The following is a 23,685-nucleotide window of genomic DNA, read 5'->3' on the forward strand; positions in this document are numbered from 1 at the left end:
AGGACAATGAATCAAATCAAAGGTACACAGATCAGATAGGATATGAAAAACCCTAGGTCCTGAACATAATATATATCATGGTTGTGTCACTACCCCTATAAACATAGATAATCAGATAAGTACTAACATGATGTGCATAACAAATAAACAAACAAGCATGTATCAGATCGGGCAGTGATCAACCGAAGCAAATGAGAACACAATCATTGCTATATGTTAAAAATATTATTATGCATATCGAATGACATAAAGTCAAAAGTACCCACCTCAATCGAAAAGTCCAATCCGATCCAAATCCGACGTCGAGATACTCGTCTCGCGTCAAAGTCCTGTAATACATAGTATCCAGGTTTAGCTAATTTCATATAAATAAATTAGCTAAATCAAATTCTCGAGAAGCTAACATAAATCCAACGATTAACTAGGGTTAATTTACCTTAACCCTAATCATACCATCAGATCAATTCCAAAACCTAATCCATTTTCACATAAACAACTTAAGCTTAAATAAATTTTTGTACTATTCATTTCTTATCCTTTCCTAGCTTCAATTATGTGTACACTACAATAAGAGAAACAGTTTCTCTACCCCTTACCTCAATCTCACAGCAACTGTAGATCCACGGCTAGGGATGGTTGTTGTCGGAAAGTGTAGCCGCTGTTGGAAACCAAGAAAACACCTCATCTTGAGATCAAACAACCGGATACTCCACTTATTCAAAACCACAGGGCACAACCTCACCTTTAATCTCACCGGCGAATTACTGTTGCTCTCTGTCGCCTTCTCCAGCTCTCGGCTTCCGGCGATCTAGGGTACAGTGTTAACAGGAACAGCGGCATACAGGGCAGAGAGTGAGGTGGAGCCTCGGATGCTCGATTTCCTTTCCGGTGAGCCTCGGGTGCCTGCGTAGAGAGGGGATAAGATGCTCAGCGGCTGACGATCAAGGCGATGCCAACCTAGGGCATAGCAAGGACAGAAGCGCTGGTTCGAACCTGGTGGCCGGCGCTCGAACTCGTCTCGTCGCTGCAACACAACTCGAGAGAAGGCGGCGGTGTGCAGCGGTGAAGAGGCTAGGGCAGAGGTGGGCGATTGGTGATCCAGGGCACTGCTTGGAGGTGGCTTCCGGCTGAGAGGGGCGGCGGCGCGTCCCGATCTCAGTGGCGGAGACAGGGAAGAAGAAGGCGTTGGGTGTGCGGCTCGGAAGGAAGAAGGAGAGAGAGCTTGACGTCGCGGAAGAAAAAAGGGATAGATAAAAGAAACCGCCTTGGAGCGGTTAGGGCACAGGAGGAGGCGGCGTCGGGCGAGGTGTCGAGCACACAGGGAAGAAACGAAGAATCAGCGTGTGGGGAGAAGGAAAAAAAAAAAAGAAAGGAAAATAAACTTTTCCTCTTTTAAATGGGGTCGCCTAAACAGGCTCTTCCGGGCCCCATTTTTACCCCCATTAACTCGTCCATATAAGGTCCGAAAAATTTCCGAAAAAAACTCAAAAATTCTAGAAAATTCCCTTATTATTATCTACCCTTTTTCGGTATTTTACATGTAAGAACGAGGAAAACTTAAAAAAATATACAATAGCTAAGAAAGAAGTTAAGAAAGTAGTGAGTGAAGCAAAAAATGAAACTTTTGAACAATTATATCAAAAATTGGATACAAAAGAAGGAGAAAGAAACATTTATAGAATAGCTAAAGTGAGAGAAAGGAAAACAAGAGATCTTAGCCAAATCAAATGTATTAAAGATGAATGTAATAGGGTATTAGTAAACGATGGAGAAATAAAAGAGCGGTGGAAGAGGTATTTTCATCAACTTTTTAATGAAGGTTTAGATGACCAACTTAACTTAGGTAATTTAAATAGGTCAAATGAGCATAGAAATTTTAATTTTTATCGTAGAATTCAAAATTCAGAAGTAAAACAAACTTTAAATGAGATGCATAATGGAAAAGCTGTTAGACCAGATGATATTCCGATAGAGGTATGGAAATACTTAGGAAAACAAGGTATTAAATGACTTACAAAATTATTTAACATGATATTAAAAATGAAAAAAGTACCTGATCAATGGAGGATAAGTATTCTAGTTCTCTTATATAAGAACGAGGGAGACGTACAAAATTATGCAAACTATATGGGTATTAAACTAATGAGTCATACTATAAAACTTTGGAAAAAAGTAATAGAAAAAAGATTAAAAAAGGAGACCACAGTGATAGAAAATCAATTTGGGTTCATGCTTGGAAGGTCGACAATAGAAGCTATACATCTTCTTAGACAATTAATTGAAAAATATCGAGAGTAAAAACAAAATCTACGCACGGTATTCATTGACTTAGAAAAAGTTTATGATAAAGTCCCAAGAGAAATTATATGGAGAATTTTAGAAAAGAGAGGTGTTAGCATAACATATATTGAACTAATTAAGGATATGTATGAGGATGTAACGACCAGAGTAAAGACTTCAGGCGGAGTAACTGAAGAATTTCCAATAAAGATAGGGTTACATCAAGGATCAGCTCTAAGTCCCTATCTTTTTACACTAATTATGGATGAATTCACTGCGCACCTTCAAGACACAGTACTGTGGTGCATGTTGTTTGCAGATAATATTATTTTGGTAGATGAAACACGTGAAGGAGTAAATGCTAAACTAGAATCTTGGAGGGAAACACTAGAAGGGAAAGGTTTTAAGCTTAGTAGATTAAAGACAGAATATATGGAATTTAAGTTTAGCAATATTAGAAGTAATGAAGTAATTGTTAAGATAGGAGAGGACGAGTTACTCAAAACCGAGAAATTTAAATATTTAGGATCATTTTTGCAAAACGATGGAGGGATTGAGAAAGATGTCTTACATAGAATACAAGCAGGATGAGGGAGCGTCGAGTGTTTTATGTGACCGTAAAGTACCTCTTAAACTTAAAGGTAAGTTCTATAAAATCGCAGTTAAACATGCTATGTTATATAGAGCTGAATGTTGGGTTATGACTCGAGCACATGAACAGAAGATGAGAGTTGCAGAGATGAGGATGTTAAGGTGGATGTGTGGACATACGAGGATGGACAAAATAAGAAATGATAGCATTAGAGAGAAAGTCGGAGTTGCATCTATTGAGGAAAAATTCTGAGAGACTTTTAAGATGGTACGGACATGTACTTAGATGACCAATAAATGCTTCAATTAGGCGATGTGAAATTATGATAAACAAGAATATCAAACGAGGAAGATGAAGACAAAAAAAAGACTTGGTTAGCAATAATAAAACAAGATAAAATTTATTTAAATATAGATGATAATATAATAGAAGATAGAGTTCAATGGCATAAAATGATTCATACAACCGGCTTCACCTAGTGGGAAAAGGCTTAGTTGTTGTATAATATCTCTATGTTTGAGAGATGTTAAACACCCAACGAGATATATATAGAGAGAGAACTTATACGCTAACCGACTCCCCGTCCTCGACGCTCGTCTACGATTGAGTGGTTAGGCACCAAGTGAATTAACTTCTGGGCGGTTGGATCACTTTTGGGCACCTCGACCACTCAGTCATAGACAAATGTCGTTGGATGAGGAATTAGACAGTATTCAAAACTCTGTGTGTGTATATATGAGGAAGGTTATGCCTCACATCTTATGGTGCACATCCCGTGAACACCTAATGTAATTTTTTTAAAAAAACTTTATTTAACATAAATCCTAAACTCTAAGCTCTAAAAAAAAATTTAAAAAAAATTACATAAGGTGCTCATGCATGGAGTGTGCATCTTATGATGTGGGCCATAACCAAAACTATATTTATATATATGTATATATATATATAATGTTACCCTACCTACTCATCCGTGAGTATCTCGCATTAATTTTTTTATTATTTTTTTGAGAGTTTAGGATATATATACACTTCCAACTCCAAATAATAAAAAATAAGGCCTCATTTTCCACTAGAAAAATGTAATGCACAACCGTTATGCACATTGGCTTTTATGATAAAAACTAGTTGAATGGATCAAGTTTCACACATGTGCATTACACTTTTAGAGTAAACTAATTTCTCGAAGAGAAGTCTTAAAATTATTATCATATCGCCTGGTAATAGGTTTGAGTGACAAAAATAACTTCTTATAATGTTAGATAAGATTGTATATAATAGACATAATTAACTCTTCTTCGCATTGACAAAAACTTTGTATGCTAGACTGACTTTTATGTATAAATTAATTTCTTAATCAACAAATCAAATATTACAGATGCTCTTCACTAATTAATAATTAATTTTAATTAAATAATAATTATTTTAATTTGAAAATAATTAACTAAATCAGAAAGATCAAATAAAATTAATTTTAACTTAACTAATTTTCATTCCAATTTTAAGTTAATTTAACTCTAATTCAATTAAATTTTAATCAAAATTAACTTTAACTTTAATTAACTTTAACCTTAATTAAATTTTACTTAATTAATTGTCAATCTGAATTCTAATTTAAATTCAAAATTGATTTATTCAATGCAAAATCAATCTTAATCCAAATCCAAAAATTTGACATAACCCATCTTAATTTATTTAACTTGATAACTTAAACTTAAAGTTTAATCCTAATATAATTCTGAGTTTTAAGAACTCAAATTAAATAATATAAAACTTCAATTAAATAAATCATCTTACACAACTATAAATTTACCATATTTAAAAATCTAAAATGGATGAGACGCTAGGAAAATTAATATTTTTAAATAGAATTTTGAAAAATTCCTAAAACTATTTTCTTAAATTTATTTTAAAAATTTTGGTGATTAATTCATGATTGATTGAGTGCTATTATATGCATATATTTTTTTTTTCAAAATTTATACATTTTTAAAAGATTTTGACTAATACCTAAGCTTATACATCCTTAAGTGAATACCCTCCTTATGAATAACAAGAATATATTAAAGAAGTGTTAGGTTAAGAGGAGGAACTATTATTAAAAGACATTTTTAAAAGGAGATTATTTTATAAAATATTCTGAAAAAACTTTTGAAAAGATAGATTATTTTTGAAAATATATTCATTTTTATAATGCTTTAAAAAAATATTTTGAAAATTTTCATCTTCAAAACTTTTTGAAAATAGCTTTGCAAATTTTTGAAAAATAAATATTCAAAATGGTATTGAAAATATTCGTGAAAATCCTTTGAAAATTAATTTAAAAATTACCTTTAAAAATATTTATTTTAAAAATATGTTTCAAAAACATTTTGAGGAAGACTTTAAAAAATAACTTAAAAATATTTGAAAGGCTTTTACAAAAATTCTGGACAATTATTTGAAAGCATAAGTTTTAAAATATCTTAGTCTTGTAAAATATTTTTAACCTTTGGCAAAAATTTTAAAAATTGCTTTTGAAAATATTTGAAAGTAATTTTGCAAGAAAGTTCCTTGAAAATAATTTTGAAAAGATGTTTTTTAAAAACATTTTTGAAATTATTTAATGCCTTTAAATATGTGGTATTTCGCAAAAAAAAATAAAGGAGATGTCTTCTTTAATCTATTGTTGTTAGTGAAAAAAAAACCTTAGGATTTAAGGAGTTAGTATTCTTTTTTATTATGCCAAAGAAAAGAAGAAAGATTTAAGTTAGATATCCTAATTCTATTAATTTTTAAATAAGACTTGATAAGTTGGATTAAGTAATTAGCCTAATTTAGATATATTGTCAAACATCAAAAAGGCAAAGATTGTTGGTACAATCGGTAAATTTTTTTTGTTTGTTTATCAGTATGTTTAATGGAGTTTGGTCAAGGTTAACCTAGCCAAAAAGAAGTCCTAACTAGAGGTTAGACAATGAGTAGTTTACCAAGTGATTATTGTAGGCCCCTTACGACCAGCTAGAAGGGGTGAATAACCTAAAATAAAAAATAAATATCTTTCTCGAACTTTACAACTTAATTAACATAAACATTTATACAAAAATAGTAAGCAAATTAAAAGAAAGAGGCATAGAGATTTTACTTGGTTTGCAATCAGAAAATTGCTAATCCAAAACGTTGAAAAAGTCCACTAAAGTCTCTTTCAGGCGGAGAAACCTCTTACAGCAGTTAACACACTCAATTATAAAGCTAAACTGAAAGTATAGCATTTACAAATATTGTCTTTAGCTTCTGAGATCAGGGCTATATATATAGCCCTAATCGGGATGCCTAGAAGGGTTCCAGGCACCTAGATGTGAATAAAATTTTATTCAGGTCGCAACGGATCGCGACACATTGAGTTTCGATAAACTTTCTAGTCCGGTCGCTTGCAATGGGTTGAACCGGCCCACGATGGTGGGCTCACACCTAGGGCACCTTAGCTGCCCCGGGTGATCCGGGCCCCCAGAACCAGGGTCAACTCGGAGTTGACTTCCTGTCTGGGTCTTCCGCTCCAACTCCGCTTCGGGTGATTTCAGCTATCCGGAATAGGGCTCACTTGAACCCCTTTTCTTACTTTCTCAAGCAGTCTTCCGCTCATGCTTCTCGTCCCTCGGAACCGCTGAGCATTTCCTTCTCGTCCCTAGCGTACTTTTCCGCAGCATTTCGTCCCTCGGACACATCGAGTTAGTCGACTCTCTCCCGTGCCATCCTTCTCTCTAGTAGCGTCTTTCGATCGATTTTCTGTGCTCCTAAGTTTCTGCACACTTAGACACAGAGCGTCAAAACATAACAGAACCTAACTTGACTTAGTTGATCACATCAAAACTACTACAGGGTACTTACAATCTCCCCCTTTTTGATATGTGTAACGACCACCCTTCTTACTACTACTACTTTCTAAGGGTGACCGTTACTTAACTACTAACTCTACTTAACCGGTATGATCGAAACCACGAGGAGTCTCTACCGAAAAATTTCGGCAACATCTCCCTTGTACCGGTGACCATAAACTGAGATACATACATAGTATACATCAGCCACAGGCAACTGGAACATATATCAAACAACCACGCAGTTAAATAAGTGTCAAACTCATCTCAGCTAACAATCTAAAACAAAATAATCTCTAATGACAAGAAATGTAAGATACAATCTCAAATATTTATTAATCACTAAAATGCGGAAACTTAAAAATACCCAAGCCTCTCCCATAGTCCTGGCATCACACACCATCTGCGCCACCTTGTCGCCTTCCTTTATCTGCAGTAAGAGGAAATGCAATCTATAAGCAAAATGCTTAGTAAGCGCTATCTAACTCACAAAAACTCGATATGCATGTGAATATACTGAAAACTAAAACTAAATGCTCAAAAGAAAAACTACTCATGCTCATCTACTAGTAAAAGAAACAAACATACTGAAATGCTAAACATGTAAAGCTACTCATGCTCTTCTAATAGCAAAGAACAGTAAGCTAATCTAAATAACATGCTAGCATAAAAGAAAACTCAACTTGCTGATTTTAAAACAAAGTGAAACTTAATTCATTTGTTCTAAACTTATTCTTTTATCTTACTTGTTTAAAACTTATCCTTTAATACTTTTATACTTATGTAAAAACTTGTTTTACTTGTTCAAAAGCTTATACTTATAATACTTCAAAATAATAATCAACTTTCTTCTTGGGCCCAGGCATAGTACCATCTTATGCGCATTCCCTAATAGGTTGGGGTAGCGAGCCACCAATCCTAAAAGAGCAGACCCCGATCTACCAGGGCCAAGGCCTCGGAATTAGACACCTGGATTTGTTTAACGACAACCTTGGAAGTCGGGTACTAGCTTCTTCAAAAAGTAAAATACTTACTATCTTAATTATTTGTTCTTTAAATGCCTTAGCATTTTATCAAGCACCTTGTGTGCCAAAATCCCTAAAGTCTTGACTTTGGGATCTACTTAAGGCCTTGGCCTTTTCCTTTCTTTTCTTTATCTTTCTTATACTTGTTAATACTTCTAAAAGAATGCTTCTTTAAAAAGAAACTGAAATGTTTATGTAACGACCCAACTCCTGGGTGCTAGGCTGTGAGCCAGATCGCTACATTAACTACTGAAACTACTGTGCGAAAAACTGAGCAAATTTGAAATTTGCTAAACTAATTACTATAAAGTCTTAACCTGACATTCTAAGAGTACCTGAGTGTTGTACACATGCTAGGAGAGACAATCTATGCCTCTTGGATGTCCTGCTAGCTGTAATCAGACATTTCAACCGATCCGTGAGTCGATTGAGGCGTCGGAACGATTCACAGATCGTTCCAGCTGATACTGGCACGGATCGGTCGGCCGACCGATCCACAAGCTTACCTCGCAAGAGGTGGATCGGTCTACCGACCGATCCAGAACACTGATCGATCGGGAGACCGATCGGTGAGCCTCCGTGCTTCGCCGCTGGATCGGTCTACGATCGATCCAGAGTACTCGATCGGCCGAGACCGATCGATACTTTCTATGCTTCGTTGCCGGATCGGTCGGTGACCGATCCATAACCCTGCCAACTCTGTTCGTGCGGGTCGGGTCGGTGACCGATCCAGAACCCGCAAATCTCCTCCGAGGCTCAGATCGAACTAGATCGGTCGGTGACCGATCCAGGAGGATGACAAGAAGATATCCATTGATCGGATCGGCCTACCGACCGATCCAAGCAGGCTCGACCTCGATCGGTGCGAGACCGATCGGTCTCGATTTCACTCGAGAGTTCGATTTGACACTTTGGCGTGCAAAACATTACACAACAGTTCTAAAACAATGGAAATACATTCCAGCATGTAAGTACTAATATTCTAAACATGATGACTAAACAAGATATAGTTTACTAAGCTGTAACAAGACTAATTCATAAAATTAGACATGTTAAGTACTAAAACTGAAATAAAAGCGTGTAGATCCCAAGGATCTTTATTCCAGACCCCTTGCACACACACACATCATCGTAGCATCGCCCTCCAGCCTCCGCTAGTCCACTTTTCTTTTACCTGTATCTGCAGTATAAGAAAAGTAGTACCTGTAAGCTTAAAGCTTAGTAAGAAACCATCTACCTCACTAAATCATGCATACGATGCGAATATGATTTTAAATCATGTTGTTTGAAAAAAACATACTGAACATGCAAGCATGGCATGGCATATCAAACCAAGCATAAACTGGAACTGAAACATGGCATAACATATAAACTGAGCATGAAACTGAAACAACATGCCGAGCTAAGCTAATCTGAAGCTGCAATCAAACTCAACTAGCATCACTGCTTTGAGTTTTGAAAACTAATACATAATAAGTGAAAATAATAAACATGCTGTTGGGGCCTCGACAACTGTATTTATCAGGCAAGATCCCTACGAGACCCGGATTGCAAGTTCAATCCAAGAGGTTACTAGGTTATCTCAACCTAGGGACGACTGTGGGAGTCCAACCCATGGATATCTGATCCAAGTACAGTTGCCAATGAATAAAAGTAAAATAATTGAATCTTTTTTTTACTATTTCTAGGTTATCTCAACCTAGAGCTAGGTTATCTGAACCTAGGGCTACTGTGGGAGCCCACCCAATGGATATCTGATCCATATAGCTGTAATAACTAATAATAACTGAATAAAATGTTTCTATTACATTTTATATGCTGTTAGGACGCCTATTGGTACATCCTTCTGAACTGGGCATTCTACCGAATGCTTGGCGTGCACTAAAAGCATGCCCTAAAACTGAAAACTATAAAATTACTGAACTAACGCCATAACTAACAAGCGAGAGCAATTATACTGCAGGTGAGGGGTTTCTTACCTCAATCGTAAGGTTTTCTTACGATTCTATTCGCTAGGGGTTTCCGGAAAACTGTCCGCTCGACGAACCGCTTACGTCTTCGCGTTCCTCTCGCGGAGAAGAGCCCCTTTCGTGTTGGAGTCGTCGCCGGAAGATGATCCTATGGACCCTTGCCTTGGTGTGCCGTGCGTGAGGAAAAGGAGAAGAAGGGAGAGGCGGCGGTGAGGTTTTGGAAGAGAAAGTCGCGTGAGGTGAAGAGGTGCCGAACCAAAATAAACCAAACCCCACTTAAGTTTATTATTTATATTAAGTGGTTTAATGAACCCAACTCTAATATAAATATATTTGGTTCTCCTTCCTTTCAGCACGGCCTTGCTGGGTTCAACTGGTTACTAACATTATCCCTTTCACCATAGGTCTCGGGTTCGATTCCGCCTAAGCTATTTTACCTATTTGTTTTTGCTACTTCGCTACTCGGAAAATTCGGAAAAATATCTAATAATTCCAGAAAATCATAGAATAATTCTAAAATAAATTTGGGAATTTTTCGGCTTTACAATCCCCATACCTTATAAAAGTTCGTCCCCGAACTTAAAACAAGTCTGGGTATCTCATGCTGGCCTCTGTCTCCCAAGTCGCCTCTGCTGTGTGATTTGCCACTGACTTTAACTAATGGTACTTCCTTGTTCGTAATTTTTTCTGCTCGGTCTATTATCCGAATAGGCCGACCGTCATAGCTGAGATCATCACGACTGTACTAACCGGGGCTCAATCACCGGTGGCGTCTGAATATGCTTCTTCAAGATGGAAACATGAAATACGTTGTGGATCGCTGACATCTCCCGAGGTAGCTCTAGCTCATATGCTACCTTGCCCACTCTCTTCGTGATAAGGTATGGTCCCACATATCGGGAGCTAGTTTGCCCTTCTTCCAAACGCATGACTCTTCATGGGAGCTACTCGAGGAAAACCGATCCCCAAGAAAACTCTAGGGGTCTGGCTGTATCAAGATAGCTCTTCCGACGGCTCTGTCCTCTATCCTCCGCGAATCTGTATGGCGGTGTGGTATCTACTACTAGATCTGTCTCAAGCTCTAGCTCCTTCTGCTCACCACTCTCATACCAGAAGGTGATCCGCACCTCCGCCCATAGAGTGCCTCATAAGGTGCCATGCCGATAGTGGCTCGATAATCTGTTGTATGCAAATTCTGCTAGACTCGGATATTTGCACCAACTTCCTTGAAATCTAGGGCACAAGCTCGAGCATATCTTCGAGTACGATTCACTCGCTCCGTCGACCATCCGTCTGAGGATGGAAGGTTCTGCTGAATTTTAGCTGGTGCCCATACACACACCCGGAAGTGTGATGTAAATCTGCCGTCTCTGTCTGATATAATGGTTTGCGGGACTCCATGCAGCCTGACTATCTCCTTGAGATACAACTGAGCTAGTTGCTCCATGGAATAGGATATTCAGATAGCTAAGAAGTGGACTGATTTAGTCAACCTGTCGACTATTACCCAGATGGCGTCAAAACCATTCGTGGTTCTGGGTAGTCCCACTATGAAATCCATGGAGATATCCTCCCACTTCCATTCTGGAATCTGTATAGGCTGCAGAACTCCTCCTGGTCGCTGATGTTCTGCCTTGACCCTCTGACAGGTGAGGCAGATGCTAACATATCTGGCGATGTCTCGCTTCATCCCGGGCCACCAAAAACGTTTCTTCAGGTCTTGATACATTTTGGTGGAGCCTGGATGCATCGCATAGGGAGTCCTGTGAGCCTCATCTAAAATCTGCCTCCGTAGCTCCTCCCGATCTGGAACACAGAGTCTGTCACCAAAATACAACACCCCTCTGTCGGACACTCTGAATTCTCCACTTTCTGGTTCTGCTAGCCCTTGCTTGATTTTCTGAATTTCAGGGTCCTGATCCTGAGCTGACTGAATATCACCAAGCAAGGTAGACTCTAAGGTCATAGTAGAGAGCTGTCCCACGATGAGCTCGAGACCGAAATCCACGATCTCCTTCTGTAGGGGCGGCGACATGGCGGTAAGAGACAATAAGGTAGCACTGGATTTCCTGCTAAGCGCATCTGCTACCTTATTGGCTTTCCCTGGATGGTAGAGGATGTCTATATCGTAGTCCTTGACCAGCTCAAGCCATCTGCGCTGTCGCATATTCAGATCCTTCTGAGTGAAGAAGTACTTCAGACTCTGATGATCTGTATACACTCTGCACTGAGCTCCATATAAGTAATGTCTCCAAATTTTGAGAGAGAAGACGACTGCTGCAAGCTCAAGGTCATGAGTAGGGTAATTCTTCTCATAATCCTTGAGTTGTCTGGAGGCATAGGCAATCACCTTGCCGTTTTGCATCAGTACTGCTCCTAGTCCCAACTTAGAGGCATCACTATAGATGTCAAAGTTGCTGGTGTCGTCTGGTAGAGCCAAAATAGGAGCACTGGTCAGTCTCCTTTTAGCTCGTTCTCACATCCGTCCACCGGAATTTCTGCTCTTTCGGTAAGAGCCGGGGGAGGCTACCCGAGAAATCCTCTACAAACTTCCTGTAATATCCTCGCTAATCCCGAAGCTCCGATTTCACCGTTTCTACCGCTTTACGCTTCTATCTTATCGATCCACCATAATGCCATCCTTTGAGATGATGTGCCCTAGAAAGGCTACTGGTCCAGCCAAAATTCACATTTCGTGAATTTGGCGTATTGCTGGATGCAAAACTGTCTTCGGATGTTCTGCATGGTCCTCCCGAGTGCTCGAATAGATAAGAATGTCATCGATGAACACGATGACAAACTTGTCTAAGTATTCTCTGAATACTCTATTCATGAGGTCCATGAATGTAGCTGGGGCATTTGTCACGCCGAAAGGCATGACTACGAACTCATAATGTCCGTATCTAGTCCTGAAGGCTGTTTTAGGTATATCACCTTCCTTGACTTTAACCTGGTGATATCCCGATCCGAGGTCGATTTTAGAGAACACTGGCTCCTTTAGTGGTCAAACAGTCATCTATCCCGGAAGAGGGTACTGCTTAATTGTGACCGTTCAAAGCACGGTAGTCTATGCATAGCGCATGCTTCCATCCTTCTTCTTCACGAACAACAGTGCTCCCCATGGTGAGTGACTAGGCGATGAAACCCTTGTCAAGAAGCTCCTGTAATTGCTCCTGAAGTTCCTTCATTGCGGTACAGTGCCTTGGAAATTGGATTTGTGCTGGAATGAGCTCTATCTCAAATTCAATCTCCATGTCTGTGCTAAGCCGGTAGCTCTTAGGGAAGACTGCTGGTAGTCACAAACGACTCGGACCTCCTTGGTCCTGACTGGTACTGACCACGTGTGCTAAGAATCCCGTGCATCCCGAATCCAAGAACCTCCGTGCCTTCATAGCTGAGAGAAACCTCTTGGCCTTTCTCCTTGGCTCCCCGACGAATTCGAACAGTGCTTCGCTTCAGGTTGGAACGTGACTTTCTGTTTACGGTATTTGACCAAAAGTCCATTCCAAGATAACGTCATAGTCGGTCATTTCTAGCACTATCGGATCACCAAAAGCTCCCTGTCTGCTATAATGACTGATACGCCAGCGCGTAGACGCCATAATGTCTCCCGAGGGTAGCGTTGTCAAGAACTGACAAGTACTTCGGAGGTGTTGCTAGTTTCTCGGCAAACCCTGGATACATAAGAGTGGGTTGCCCGATGTCGAATAAGACAGGTTGCATTATGTTGAAAATACCGATCCGACCGTGACAACCGCCGAGGCATTTGCTACGTCCTCTCGGTCGGTGAGAAAATCCGGCATTCGTGGTAGGTGGGGGCTTTAATCGCCTCGATCGATCTGTGGACCATCTAAGACAACATACATCGGTGTAGCTGGGCTGGTTGAGCTCCATATTGTATCGGCTGAGGCCGAGGAAGATCGTTCTTGTTCGGGCACTGCTTAGCCATGTGCCCTTCCCGTCCACATTCGAAACAACCTCGCGTACCCTTGCGGCAAACTCCTGGATGATGTTTCCCACAAGTAGCACACTTGGGATGTCTGGAATGTTTTCCAGCCGGTCCTCCTTTTGGATCACCGCTTGCCTTGCGTTTCCCCTTCCAGTTGGAGCTATGCCCTTGTTGTTTCTGCTGAGTACCTGAGCCAGCTTGTCCCTTGGGTTCTGTGGAAACCTGCTTCTGCTGGGTGATGCTGTGCTGATAGTGCTCGGTGATCAGAGCACTACTCACCAGCTCCTCTGTGGTTTGTGGCCTATGAACACCACCAGCCACATTCATTGCGATCTCTGGTCTGAGCATCTTCAGCATCAAGCGTACTCGTTCCTTCTCTGAGCTGACTAGTTCTGGACACAGACGGGCCAACCTGTTGAATTTCTTCACGGCCTCCTGAACTGATAGGTTGCCCTGACGAAACTCTGTGAACTCGTCATAGTGTCGGTTCGTGACTTGCATGTGAAAGAATTCCTCGAAGAATTCTTTCTCAAAGTTGGCCCATGTCATCTGGTTTACTGGCCACTTCGGTTTAATCCGCTCCCACCACATGCGTGCGTCTCCTGTTAAACAGAAGGAGGCACACTTCACCTTTTCGTGCTCTGGCCAATCTAGAAGCTCCATCGTGCTCTCCAGTGTTTTAAACCATGCCTGAGCATCCCATGGTTCGCTGGTGCCTGAGAAGTTCTCGGGCTTAATTCTCTGCCACTGGATAAGGTAAGCTTCTCTCTTAGCCCCTGCTACTGGGGCTACTGGGACTGGTACTGCAGGCTGAGCTGGTACTACCTCTGTGAGTAGTCTGCTGGTTAGCCTTTAAGGAGGCTATCTCCTGCTGCTGTTCAGCTAACTGCTGTTGTAGCTGAGCCACTAATGCTGTAAGGTCTGGGGGAGGCACTGAACTGCCTGCCTCATGCTGGGGCTCAGCCGCTGCTGCTTTCTTAGCTGGACGTCCTCGTACCATTTTCTAAATAGCAAAGAACATATATATATAACTAGGCTATCATGTTATAGTTAACTACTGGTAACATGTTAAATACTATCACTGTAAACATGAATTAATTAACTACCAACATGCGAGCAAACATGAAAGCACATACAACTGATATGGAAGCTGAAAACAAAACTGAGTGAGAGATGTTCTTACTTGGAAGCTGCAGGTACAATGCTGATGTGTGTGTAGGAAGTATGGAACACTGCTCTGATACCACTCTGTAACGACCCAACTCCTGGGTGCTAGGCTGTGAGCCAGATCGCTACATTAACTACTGAAACTACTGTGCGGAAAACTGAGCAAATTTGAAATTTGCTAAACTAATTACTATAAAGTCTTAACCTGACATTCTAAGAGTACCTGAGTGTTGTACACATGCTAGGAGAGACAATCTATGCCTCTTGGATGTCCTGCTAGCTGTAATCAGACATTTCAACCGATCCGTGAGTCGATTGAGGCGTCGGAACGATTCACAGATCGTTCCAGCTGATACTGGCACGGTGGCACCTTCTGGATCGGTCGGCTGACCGATCCACAAGCTTACCTCGCTTCAGACGCAGCTGGATCGGTCTACCGACCGATCCAGAACACCCTGATCGATCGGGAGACCGATCGGTGAGCCTCCGTGCCGCTGCGTTCATGCGCGGTGGATCGGTCTGCATCGATCCAGAGTACTGATCGGTCGATGACCGATCGATACTTTCTATGCTTTGCCTCGGATCGGTCCGACCGATCCATAACCCTGCCAACTCTCGTTTCAGGTTCGGTCGGTACCGACCGATCCAGAACCTGCAAATCTCCTCCGAGGCTATCAGATCGAACTAGATCGGTCGGTGACCGATCCAGGAGGATACAAGAAGATATCAGATCTCACCGGATCGGCCGACCGATCCAGCAGGCTCGACCGATCGGTCCGAGACCGATCGGTCTCGATTTCACTCGAGAGTTCGATTTGACTTTGGCGTGCCAAAACATTACACAACAGTTCTAAAACAATGGAAATACATTCCAGCATGTAAGTACTAATATTCTAAACATGATGACTAAACAAGATATAGTTTACTAAGCTGTAACAAGACTAATTCATAAAATTAGACGTGTTAAGTACTAAAACTGAAATAAAAGCGTGTAGATCCCAAGGATCTTTATTCCAGACCCCTTGCACACACACACATCATCGTAGCATCGCCCTCCAGCCTCCGCTAGTCCACTTTTCTTTTACCTGTATCTGCAGTATAAGAAAAGTAGTACCTGTAAGCTTAAAGCTTAGTAAGAAACCATCTACCTCACTAAATCATGCATACGATGCGAATATGATTTTAAATCATGTTGTTTGAAAAAACATACTGAACATGCAAGCATGGCATGGCATATCAAACCAAGCATAAACTGGAACTGAAACATGGCATAACATATAAACTGAGCATGAAACTGAAATGAAACAACATGCTGAGCTAAGCTATCTGAACTGAAGCTGCAATCAAACTCAACTAGCATCACTGTTTTGAGTTTTGAAAACTAATACATAATAAGTGAAAATAATAAACATGCTGTTGGGGCCCTGACAACTGTACTTACTGTGCGCGCATCCCTACGAGACCCGGGATTGCAAGTTCCGAATCCAGCAGGGTTACTAGGTTATCTGAACCTAGGGACGACTGTGGGAGTCCAGCCCATGGATATCTGATCCAAGTACAGTGCCAACTGAATAAAAGTAAAATACTGAATACTGTTTTATTTTACTTTGCTGTTCTAGGTTATCTGAACCTAGAGCTAGGTTATCTGAACCTAGGGGCTACTGTGGGAGCCCACCCAATGGATATCTGATCCATATAGCTGTAATAACTAATAATAACTGAATAAAATGTTTCTATTACATTTTATATGCTGTTAGGACGCCTATTGGTACATCCTTCTGAACTGGGCATTCTACCGAATGCTTGGCGTGCACTAAAAGCATGCCCTAAAACTGAAAACTATAAAATTACTGAACTAACGCCATAACTAACAAGCGAGAGCAATTATACTGCAGGTGAGGGGTTTCTTACCTCAATCGTAAGGTTTTCTTACGATTCTATTCGCTAGGGGTTTCCGGAAAACTGTCCGCTCGACGAACCGCTTACGTCTTCGCGTTCCTCTCGCGGAGAAGAGCCCCTTTCGTGTTGGAGTCGTCGCCGGAAGATGATCCTATGGACCCTTGCCTTGGTGTGCCGTGCGTGAGGAAAAGGAGAAGAAGGGAGAGGCGGTGAGGTTTTGGAAGAGAAAGTCGCGTGAGGTGAAGAGGTGCCGAACCAAAATAAACCAAACCCCACTTAAGTTTATTATTTATATTAAGTGGTTTAATGAACCCAACTCTAATATAAATATATTTGGTTCTCCTTCCTTTCAGCACGGCCCTGCTGGGTTCAACTGGTTACTAACATTATCCCTTTCACCATAGGTCTCGGGTTCGATTCCCGCCTAAGCTAGTTTGCGACCTATTTGTTTTTGCTACTTCCGCTACTCGGAAAATTCCGGAAAAATATCTAATAATTCCAGAAAAATCATAGAATAATTCTAAAATAAATTTGGGAATTTTTCGGGCTTTACAGTTTAAGCAAATTCTAACTTTGAAATGCTTAAACCAAAAATCTGCCTAGGCTTAACAAAAATCTATTTTAAGATTGGAGTTCTGCATGCAATACTTATCAAAATCTGCAAGCAATACTTATGAAAGTCTGCATATCATACAAGCTTAAACTAAATCTAAAACTTGTTGGGTTTAAAACCTATACTGCATGCTTCGAATTAAGAAAACTGAACTAGCTAACTCCAAACATATGTGAAGCTTGCTGGAGTAAACGGTAGCAAGGAAACATATATCTAAACCTCATGTTAGAATAGAGAAACTCAAATCTGTATCCTAGAATGAGTGTAACAAGAAAACATATCTAAACCTCATGCTAGAATAAAGTACCTCAAATCTGTATACTTGAATGAAAGTAGCATATCTAAACCTCAAATCTGTATACTTGAATGAAAGTAGCATATCTAAACCTCAAATCAAGATTTGCAAGGCTACACCCAAATTAAAGTTTGCTGGAAAACTAAAACAATACCTATGTAAAACTTATTCACAGCTAAACTTTTATAAGATAACCGTAATCTTTTAACCATGCTTCAATAGAGTTGCAAAGGAAGCAACAAAATCTTGGGGCTATTCTAAAAATCCCTAACAATCACAATCCTTTACCACAAAATCCGGAAGCCAAAAGACAAACCACAGCATGCTACTGGAAACCAAAACCAAGGCATCTATGCTTCATGCTCAATGCTACGGTAAGGAAAAAGTCCCAAAGTATAACCATACTTCATGCTACACAAAGCTATTCAAACCAAAGTGCTACACATAATTCTCAAACTAAAACCTATTCATACCCAAATCTGATAAATTCTGATTTAAGTTTCCATGGCAGCAAACTTCAGAAACCAACCGAACAAAGCATAAGAACATGTTACTGCTGCTATCACAAATTGATACATGATACACTAGAACAAACTAAGTAGACAGGAATCTGCACATTCTAAAACATTTCCAACAAAACAAGTATAAGGAAAGGATGCTTCTATTAAACTAAAAATCTGTTGAAACTAAAATCCTTGCAACATGTTCACAACATAAAGCAACAGAATTCATCAGGCATGCTTCAAACAATTCGAAACCACAGTCCAATTCCCTATTCAGTGCCACGGTAGAAACCAATGGGAGCAAAACACTCCACTTAATCCTTTTCATGTTCTTCCCTTGGAAACTCACGGCAGTGAACCCTAAACCTTAACTTTCACAACATAATTCGAGAACCAGCAGAAACTAGATCCCTAGCACATCCAAAATTCTTCACGGTGAAATCCAAACCCAAAAGAAACTCTAATTCGAATTCGAAACTACTCTACTGCAGGTGAGTAGCGACTTACCACGGTTCCTTGGACTCACAGCCGAAGAGGGGTAGCTAGGGCTTCGGGAAAACTCAAATCTGCGACCTCTCCTTACGTCCACAGCTTCCCTTCGACGAGAGGATCCGAAATGGTGAAGAACTCTCGACGTTAGCCCCTCGCCGGCCGTCGGAGGTGAAAACCCTAGCTCTGGCTTGCTTCCGCCCGAGCCCTGCCGTCGCGAGCGAGAGAGAAGTGGAAGGGAGGAGTTTAGGTCACGGAAAGATTAAGCCCTAAGTTCTCTTCTTATAACCTTAATATTCTATTAACTATCTTAAATAAATTTACTACCCTTTTCTAAACAGAACTGCCCGCGTGAACACTTGGTCAGGCGCGCGTTGCTTAAGGCTCGGCTCGTGGGTTCAAATCTCGACTGCAACCCATTTTCTTCCTATTATTTCTTGTTATTAACTTCTACTACTTAAATAAAATTCTTCCTTTATTTAATCAAGTAACAATTGCTTGCCCACTTGGTCAGCTGGATCCACTTAAAGCTTGGTTCAGCCGGAGGTCACGGGTTCGAATCTTGGCTTGGACATTTTTTTGTCAAAACTTCCTTCGTTTAGTAAAAATACCAAACGACCTCCAAAAATTGCATAAAAATACTCTAAAAATTTCTAAAAATCTCTAGAATTTTTATAAAGCATTTCTAAATATTTTTAATTACTATTAGGACTCCAAATATTAAAATTTGGGGTGTTACAATATGAGCAACTCCAAGTTAAGGGTAAATCAAAAATAAATAGTAATAGAAATGACAAGTACATATTTTGCATTTTAGAAAAAAAATGTGCAAAAATTAAAGTACCCTCCCCTAGACTTAACTTCTATTTTCCTCCTTTGATCACATTAAAATGGAGTATTCCATTTTTAGTGTATTTAAAACAAATTTAAATCAGAGTATCATGGATAAAAATAAGGTGATCATTACCTAAAAAAAATCATGAACTTTTAAATTTAAAAAATTTAGATTTTTTACAATTTATAAACCATTTATAAAAAAATAATTTTAAAATAATTTTTAATTATTCAAAAATTATGAGAATTTTTTCTAATTGTTAAGTTTAAACATCCAAAGTTGTAATAAAATTTACAAGAAAAATTGAATTAAATTTAAGTAGTAATAATTTTTTTCTATATAAAGATTCATTTTCATTAAAATTTTCTTAAAAATAATTTCTGAGCTCAAAAAATTGTATGAAAATTTCTGATAATGGGATAGAGGAAGTATTTTTACAAAAAAAAAAAAAAAAAGAACTTTCAAAAATGTATTTTTAAAAAAAAATTTAATATTAAAAATTTATATTTGAATAAATAATTTATAGAAAATTCTCCAATGGTCAAAAAATTTTGAAAATATTATTTTAGATAGAGAAAATGATAAAGTTTCATATAAAAATAAATTTTTATAAAAAATAACACTGAAAAATATTTTTAAATTAAAAAATAATAATTTTTTTAAAAAAAATCATAGAAAAATAATACAATAGTCAAAAAAATTTTAATTTTTTCCATAGATGTGTAATAAAATTTTATTTCACAAAAAATTAAATTTTTATTAATTTATAACAAAAATAATGTAAAGAAATTTATTTGATAATTCTAAACAAATAAAAAGTATGATATACAAAAAAAATTTAATTTATGCATAATTTTAGAACCCAAAAAAGGTTCCTTCCAACTGAATTAATTAAAAATTTTTTAGAAATATACTTTGATGATAATTTTCTAATTTGACCCTGATAATATCTAAAATGTCAATTTAATCTATTATAAATTTAAGCTTGTTGAACATATGGACATGCAAGATTTTTTATTTGTATTTTCAATTTTTTTTTATTTTCCATTTTTATCTTGTCAAAATCCTATAATCGACAAGACGTCGCTAAAATTCCTTTTAACTCATTATTTTATTTTAATAATTTTTTATTTTCTATTTCTAATTTGTAAGAACTTTTTGACAATATTTTTATAAATTTAAACAATTTATCCGGAGGTAGAGATCGTACTTGACTTACCTTGTCGATCTCAGACGCCCCTCCTGAAGGTTGCTTTCCTCTGACGTTGTTCCCCCTTCATCGATACTCTCGATGCTCATTTTTGATGAGCTTGCTTCATCACCTTCTTCGTGACTTACCATTAGTGCAAGTCCGGCATAGGCGTTGATTTCTGATTCTAATAAAATTTCATCTCATGTCGCCTTTAGGTTCTTGTGCCTTTTCTGGGTCACCTTTTTCTCTTTTTCCTTGTTCTTGTTCTTGTTATTCAGATTTGAGCAGTTGTCCTTAACGTGCCCTTCTTCATTACAGTGGTAGCATCTTACCTTTCTTTTCCTACTATTACCCTGGACTTGATTAAACTTATTAGTTTTAATAAAGTTTTAAAATTTTCTTACCATAAAGACCGTTTAATCATCATCGAGAGTCATTTCGTATTCTAATTCATTCATTTTTACCCTTAAAGCAATGTTGGGTTTGGACTCCTCCTTCATATCTGCGCATCTAGTTTTATGTACTTCAAGTGTAGAAAATAATTTTTTTAATGTACTTACTTCTAGATCCTTAGAGATATAATAAGCATTTACTAAGGTTAACCATTCAAGATTCCTAGGAAATGTGTTAAGCGTGTACCTTAGTGAATCTCGATTGGTTACCTTTTCTCCTAGATTCATGAGTTAGTGTTGTACCGAACATCCTATATATAAGTTTGTGTCATATTTAAATTTGTCTTCATCTCTTATCATTTTTTGTTCTCAATTATCCTATGTAGACAATCCTAAAAATGTACAAGAAGCCCTACAAGTTCTAAAGTGGAAGGAAGTTGTGCTTGAGGAGATCAGAGCTCTTGAGAAGAATAATACTTAGAACATTGTTACACTACCAATAGGAAAAAGCACTATGGGATGCAAGTGGACTTTCACTATAAAGTATAACTCTGATGGATCAATGGAGAGATATAAAGTTAGATTGGTGGTCAAAGAGTTTACTCAAACCTATGTGTTGATTACTATGAGACATTTGCTCCCGTTCCAAAACTAAATACGATGAGAGTACTTTTATCTATTGCTACTAATCTAAACTAGCTTTTACTGCAATTAGATGTAAAAAATGTCTTCCTCAATGGTGATTTAGAGGAGGTGTCCATGGATAGTTCAACGGCCTTTGAGGAGAAATTCAACTCAAAGGTGTTTCAATTAAGAACGTCTTTATACAGTTTCAAAAAGTCTTCGAGAGATTGGTTTGAGAAATTTACTCAATCAGTCAAGAAGCAAGGATACACTCAAGGACAAATAGATCATACATTGTTCTTAAAATTTTCCATTGAAGAAAAGATTATTTTACTGATAGTGTATGTGAATGATATTATTCTCATAGGTAATGATGTGATTGAAGTGGAAAGACTGAAGAAAAGCCTAGCAGTTGAATTTGAGATCAAGGATTTGGGAATATTAAGAAGGTATTTCCTTGGTATGAAAGTCGCTGGCTCTAGAGAAGGTATTGTTGTCTCTCAACGGAACTATATCCTTGATCTCTTGGAGGAAACAGGAAAGTGTGGTTGCAGAGCTGTAGACTCCCATGGATCCTAATATAAAACTCTGGGAAAAAGGAAGTGTTTATGTTGATACATCAAAGGTTAGTTGGGAAACTGATTTACCTATTTCATAATCGGCTCGACATTGCTTTTTCAGTCAGTGTTGTAAGTCAGTTTATGCATGCACCATTTGAAGAACACCTTGAGGTAGAATTCTGAGATATTTGAAGACTACTCCCAGAAAATATCTAATTTTCAGAAAGACTAATCAAATGAGTGTTGATGTGTTTACTGATGTAGATTGGGCAGAATCGATTAATGACAGGAGATCCACTTTAGGATACTGCACCTTTGTATAGGGAAACCTAGTAACATGGAGAAGTAAGAAATAAAGTATTATAGCCAGAAGTAGTGCAGAAGCTAAGTTTAGAGCAATGGCTGAGGGAGTCTATGAAGTGTTATGGATATACAGAATACTTGAAAGGCTCAAGAAACACATAGAACTGCCATTAAAGTTATACTATGATAATAAGGCCGCAATAAGCATTGCTCATAATCCAACCCAACATGATAAATGAAACACACTGAGATTAATCGATATTTTATAAAGGAGAAAATTGAAACTGGAACCATTTGCTTATCATTTGTACCTTCTAACCAACAAATAATTGACATCTTGACAAAGGGACTTACAAGAGTCAACTTTGAACAATTAATAAGTTGGGAATGATTGATATTTATGCACCAACTTGAGGGAGACTGTTGAAAAATTAATAGATCCTAATTGCATAAAATCAAGAAATAATCTTTGAAATAATGACTGCATAGAATCAAAAAAGAATCTTGGGAAATCAAAAAATAATCTCTAATTTTAGTAATTTTCATTTCTTATGTTTCCTTTCTTTTATTTGTTCCTATTTCAGTACTTTGTATCTCTATTTATTGATGTAATGTCTAGTTGAAAATTAATAATAACAATTCATCTTCTTCCAATTTTTTCCCTTCAATCTTCTCGATTTTCTTCATGTACCATATATACATGATATCAAAGCTCTTGGTACCTCATTCAATCCCTCCACTCTTTCAATTGCATAATCTTGATCAAGCTCACTGTCTCAAACAATAAGAACAACAATTGTCTCTGCCTTCACCAAGCCTCAAAACCTAGTTGAGCACTATGATCAATCCTCTCTCAGACTCACCAACTAAGGTCTCAACTTAAGATTGTTTGTAGTGCCTTTCTTCACAAATAGAAATCACATGATCTTCTTCTCAAGTAGCGTAAGATCATAGGCAGATACATCAGGGTTCTATCCTTTTTGCTGCACCCTCTTGCGAGCAATGTTGAGGTCAAGTCCTGTCCTGCTTCTTGAAGACGTTCACCTCTGGAGAGCATTCCGTCACCACGTCCTAGGTTCTTGATTGCTAAAACCCACACGTGTAGGGAAGTGATTGCCTCTACTGCCACATTAGATTGAATTTTGC

At 38.4% G+C, this 23,685-nt stretch overlaps 1 protein-coding gene across 1 annotated transcript in view; it reads right to left on the reverse strand.

Moving 5' to 3' along the window:
• Nucleotides 1-15,868: 15,868 nt before the first annotated feature.
• LOC122040960 overlaps nucleotides 15,869-23,685 on the reverse strand; it is an 85,332-nt gene continuing 77,515 nt past the window's right edge. The window contains exon 6 of the mRNA XM_042600458.1: nucleotides 15,869-15,925. Within this exon, the coding sequence (XP_042456392.1) occupies nucleotides 15,900-15,925 (26 nt within the window). The 3' untranslated portion in view covers nucleotides 15,869-15,899. The remainder of the gene's footprint in view (nucleotides 15,926-23,685) is intronic.

Source organism: Zingiber officinale, chromosome 2A (genome assembly GCF_018446385.1).
Source record: "Zingiber officinale cultivar Zhangliang chromosome 2A, Zo_v1.1, whole genome shotgun sequence".
In the NCBI taxonomy this organism is placed as follows: domain Eukaryota; kingdom Viridiplantae; phylum Streptophyta; class Magnoliopsida; order Zingiberales; family Zingiberaceae; genus Zingiber; species Zingiber officinale.